Source organism: Arachis ipaensis, chromosome B02 (assembly GCF_000816755.2).
Source record: "Arachis ipaensis cultivar K30076 chromosome B02, Araip1.1, whole genome shotgun sequence".
Lineage (NCBI taxonomy): Eukaryota > Viridiplantae > Streptophyta > Magnoliopsida > Fabales > Fabaceae > Arachis > Arachis ipaensis.
In genome coordinates this window covers 94,286,382-94,292,132 of record NC_029786.2, presented here as the reverse complement: position 1 = coordinate 94,292,132, position 5,751 = coordinate 94,286,382, and the positions used below count along the sequence as shown (strand labels likewise).

The 5,751-nt window shown below is 34.1% G+C and overlaps 1 protein-coding gene across 1 annotated transcript in view; it reads left to right on the top strand.

The window, feature by feature from the left end:
* Window positions 2,155-5,751, top strand: part of LOC107627688 (receptor-like protein 12) — a 5,982-nt gene continuing 2,385 nt past the window's right edge. Inside the window, exons 1-2 of the mRNA XM_021117013.1 lie at window positions 2,155-3,547; window positions 4,736-5,746. Coding sequence (XP_020972672.1) covers window positions 2,155-3,547; window positions 4,736-5,746 — 2,404 coding nt within the window. The remainder of the gene's footprint in view (window positions 3,548-4,735; window positions 5,747-5,751) is intronic.

Genomic DNA, 5,751 nt, shown 5'->3' with positions numbered 1-5,751 from the left:
AATAGTCAAAATTAATATTTAATTTTTTAATTTAATTTTTTATGACTCATGATAATATTATGTATTTTGAATAATATGATAAAATTAGTATTGGGTTAGCCCAATTAAAAAATTATACTATAAATATGAGTATGATATAATAAAGTGAGATATCCATGATGTAATGAGTATGATATAAATATGGCTCTAATTCTAGAAATTTCTCTTCTATTCTCTCTAATTTTCTATATAGTTCTCTATTTCTTGATACAATTTCGTATCAAATAGTGCTTTCATTTGAACAAATCTCCTGATTTGATGGCATTGAAGATAGTTATCAATAGTTTATTCTCATTGAACAATTTTAGAATTTTCAAGGTACTCCTAAAGAGCAAAGATTATATTTTTAAAAATTTCCAAATACCTCAAAGGCAAGGCTCTAATATGGCTCCGGTTATGGAATAAATTCAATCCAACTGCAATTAGATCAGTTTTTGATATGGCATTTTTGCATCAGTTTGTGCCAAATTCTCGTCCTATACTCCCATTCGAAATTTCTTAAAAGACAGTTTCAGATTTGGATATCATTTTAGCAGAAATTTGAACATATTTGAAAAAAATTCGACCACAACCACAGCAACTCAAATTTTCTTGCCAAGATTCAACAATCTTAAATGCAGATTTGGAGATTGCAGCAACAAAACGTTCAAAATTAGCAGTTTCAGATGAACAAAAATTGAAAATGCAGGGACAAAAATTCCACAAGGAGCTACTTGTGCAACATCCGGATACTCACAGCCAGAATCATCAATCAGCAATCCCAATCCGATAATTCAGGGCAAATCATCAAACTCGGAATTTCCATTACTCAGCAATAATTCAACAGCGCTAGTAATAGAAAATTCAATAATCACATATCTCCGATTCTAGAATTCAGATTCAGAATATAAAATTGCAGAATTGGAATATACAGTAACAAAATTTACAGAATCCGCAATGAATCCAAAACTTACAAAAGAAGTACATATCAAAGGAGAAGGAGAATCTTCAGATTTTAATTTTGAATTTCAATCGCAACAGCAACAAGGAGAATCAACAATATTTACAAATCCTTCACAATTTCACATTCCAGATTCAGTTTTACCAAAATCTTCTCCTCAAGCAGAATTTCAACTCTCAGAACTAACATTTCCAGAGGCACATAATTAATGAATATAATTAGACCAAAGATTTAAAAATTCTTAAAAAATTATAAAAGTCTAATATTTTAGAAATTTATTACCTAATACATATGTTTAGCAAAATAAAAAGAAGAAGAGTTGTGGTCATCAACTAATTCTTCAAATATACTTATGTAAAATATTAGTAAGAATGGAAGAAAAAGAATAAGTGGCATAACATTTTGTAAAAAGAGGAGATAAAAAAGAGGTGTGAGATGAATGCTAATTTATACAAAAAAACATAAGAAGGACTAAAGGAGTAAGTATGAAAGAAGATGATAAATTATATTTTATTACTTAATTTATATATATATATTAAAGAGAAATAAATTAATATTGAAATCATCTAGTATCCTATATAAAAGTAAAGATTAAGAAAAAATAAAAAGTATAGAGTAATCTAAAGAAAAAGTAATTCAATTAAAAAAGTAATCAACAAATTATGCCAAATACTTACTTATACTGATACTGACCTGGCATAAAATTAAAAGATTAAAAATACATTAAAACACTACCTTCAATTTTATTTTAATATATTATAATTAAATAGATTCAGCCTAAGAAAATAAAAGGAGAAAATCATAATAATTTTGGTGCAACAAAATAAAACGTGAAGATTGGGCGATGGAACGAAGTCACAGTTTGTTTGTTTCATCACTTGAGTGTGAAGCTAAGGGATGAGTGGAGAGACTACTTCATGCAATCACAATCTTGAAGGACTTTGTGCATTTTTTGTTGATGATGACTTACTACAATACCAGTATAGTAGTATATACCACATATTGCACGCAGTGCCCATATCAATTTCATTCATGATGAGTTGTATAACATATGATTTGGAATCTATAAAAGGAACCGATAACATTCTAATATGCATAAATAAAAAAATACCATATTCACTACTCTTCGATACATCTCATTTATCATAGTCATAGAGAATAAGTTGCCTCTCATAATGAAAACCACCCTTATCTTGTGGCTTTACTTGCTACTACCCTTATCCCTATTAAACTTCACTTTCACCATTAACATTGTTACTTCCCAATGTCTTGGCCATCAACAATCTTTGCTACTCCATTTGAAGAACGGCCTCATATTTAACCCAGCTAACTCCAAGAAACTAATTCATTGGAACCACACTGATGATTGTTGCCAATGGAAAGGTGTAGCTTGCAGCACCAAGGGAAATGTTATTGCTCTTGACATAAGCCATGAATTCATCACCGGAGGAAACTTAACTAGTCTCTTCAAACTGCAATATTTGCAAAATTTGAATTTGGCTTATAATGAGTTCCACTTTGGAATTAATTCCGAGTTCAAAAACCTGAAGAATCTCAGGTATTTGAATTTGTCAAATGCTGGCTTCATGGGACAAATTCCAACTAAAATATCTCACTTGTCCAAGTTGGAAACTCTAGATTTGTCTACCACATTCACCTCATCATCACAACATGGTCTAAAACTTGAGAAGCCAAACATTGTAGAGTTTGTGCAAAACTTTACAAGAATGAAAGAACTGTATCTAGATGGTGTTGCAATTTCAGCCAAAGGAGAGGAGTGGTGCCATGCTGTGTCTTCCCTACAAAGTTTACAAGTTTTGAGTATGTCCTCTTCCAATCTCTCTGGCCCTCTTGATCCTTCATTAACAAAGCTTCAATCTCTCTCAGTACTTCAACTAGACCATAACAATTTGTCAAGCCCAGTTCCTGATTACTTTGGGAATTTGTCTGGCTTAAACACATTGCAGCTCAGAAGTTGCGGATTGAGTGGAATTTTTCCAAAAAATATCTTGCGACTACCGTCACTTCAAGTTCTTGATGTGTCTGATAATCAAGGTCTTCATGGTTCCTTACCGAACTTCCCAAATCAAGCATCTCTCAGTCACTTGAATCTTAGCCACACAAATTTCTCAGGTCCTATACCAGATACTATTGGTAATTTGAAACATTTTTCTACAATAGATTTGTCCAATTGCCAATTCAATGGGACACTTCCCAATTCAATCTCAAATCTTGCCCAACTTGTTTATCTTGATTTGTCATTCAATAATCTTACTGGTCCACTTCCATCTTTCAATAGATCAAAGGCCTTGAAAACTTTGTATCTTAATCATAATTATCTGAATGGTACACTTCCATCCACCCATTTTGAAGGCCTTATAAATCTTGTGAGCATTGATTTAGGGGATAACTCTCTAGATGGAAGAGTCCCTTCGTCTTTGTTTAACCTTCCATCTCTACAACTACTCTCTCTTTCTAACAATAGATTTGATGGCCAACTTGATGAATTCCCAAATAGCTCCTTCTCATTAATAGGGATGCTTGATTTAAGTGGAAACTCTTTGCAAGGCCGTATTCCTTTGTCTATCTTTCAACTAAAAAGACTCACTTTTCTTGAACTTTCCACAAACATGTTCAATGGCACAATACAATTGAGTATGATTCAAGGCCTGCAAAAATTAACAACACTTGATCTCTCACACAACAACTTGTCAGTTGTGGATGACAATGACATTCCATTTCCCAAGTTGAATAATTTCTGGTTGGCTTCATGCAAGTTGGGTACATTTCCTTCATTTTTGAGAAATCAAAGCACTTTGCTTTATTTAGACTTATCCAGCAACCAAATTGAAGGAACCATACCCAACTGGATTTGGAGATTTGAGTTTTTGGCCGCCTTGAATCTTTCTCAGAATTCTCTAACGGATATGGAAGGGCCGTTCCAAAATCTGAGTTCAGCCATGTTCCTGCTAGATCTTCATGACAATCAATTGCAAGGGCCAGCACACATTTTCACCAAGAACATGGTTTATTTGGACTACTCCAATAATAGATTCAGTTCTATACCAGCAAAAATTGGTGACTCTATTCCTTTCTCCTTGTCAAGCCCAGTTCCTGATTACTTTGGGAATTTGTCTGGCTTAAACACATTGCAGCTCAGAAGTTGCGGATTGAGTGGAATTTTTCCAAAAAATATCTTGCGACTACCGTCACTTCAAGTTCTTGATGTGTCTGATAATCAAGGTCTTCATGGTTCCTTACCGAACTTCCCAAATCAAGCATCTCTCAGTCACTTGAATCTTAGCCACACAAATTTCTCAGGTCCTATACCAGATTCTATTGGCAATTTGAAACATTTTTCTACACTAGATTTGTCCAATTGCCAATTCAATGGGACACTTCCCAATTCAATCTCAAATCTTGCCCAACTTGTTTATCTTGATTTGTCATTCAATAATCTTACTGGTCCACTTCCATCTTTCAATAGATCAAAGGCCTTGAAAACTTTGTATCTTAATCATAATTATCTGAATGGTACACTTCCATCCACCCATTTTGAAGGCCTTACAAATCTTGTGAGCATTAATTTAGAAGTTAACTCTCTACATGGAAGATTCCCTTCATCTTTGTTTTCACTTCCATCCCTACAACTTCTCTTTCTTGCTAACAATAGATTTGATGGCCAACTTGATGAGTTCCCAAATGGTTCCTCTTCCTCAATAGAGATGCTTGATTTAAGTGATAACAATTTTCAAGGGCATATTCCTATGTCTATCTTTCAACTGAAAAGGCTCAATTTACTTCAACTTTCCACAAACAAGTTCAATGGCACCATAAAATTGAGTATGATTCGTCAAAGGCTACAAAATTTGGCAACACTTGATCTCTCACACAACAACTTGTCAGTTGTGGATGACAATGACATTCCATTTCCCAAGTTGAATAATTTCTGGTTGGCTTCATGCAAGTTGGGTACATTTCCTTCATTTTTGAGAAATCAAAGTACTTTGCTTTATTTAGACTTATCCAGCAACCAAATTGAAGGAACCATACCCAACTGGATTTGGAGATTTGAGTTTTTGGCCGCCTTGAATCTTTCTCAGAATTCTCTAACGGATATGGAAGGGCCTTTCCAAAATCTGAGTTCAGCCATGTTCCTGCTAGATCTTCATGACAATCAATTGCAAGGGCCAGCACACATTTTCACCAAGAACATGGTTTACTTGGACTACTCCAATAATAGATTCAGTTCTATACCAGCAAAAATTGGTAGCTCTATTCCTTTCTCCATTTATATATTTTTATCAGGCAACAATTTTCATGAAAAAATCGATGAATCCATTTGCAATATTTCAACTCTTAGAGTGCTTGATCTTTCACATAATGGCTTCATTGGCAACATTCCTGAATGCTTGACAACAAGGAAGAGTAGCTCCCTGAAACTTCTAAGTCTTGCTGGAAACAAACTCAGTGGCCAAATTTCAGATACATTCTCAACTTCTTGTGATCTAAGGCTTCTTGATCTCAATGGAAATCTTTTAGAGGGAAAATCTTTGGAATCTTTGGCTAATTGCCAAAACCTCCAAGTCTTAAATGTTGGAAACAATCAATTGATTGATGAGTTCCCATGCTTCTTGTCTACACTGACTACACTGAGAGTCATGGTCTTGAGGTCAAACAAATTTTATGGACATATTGGATGCTCCAATGTGATTGGCAACTGGGAAAAGCTTCAAATTGTTGATGTAGCTGCCAACAAATTCACCGGCATG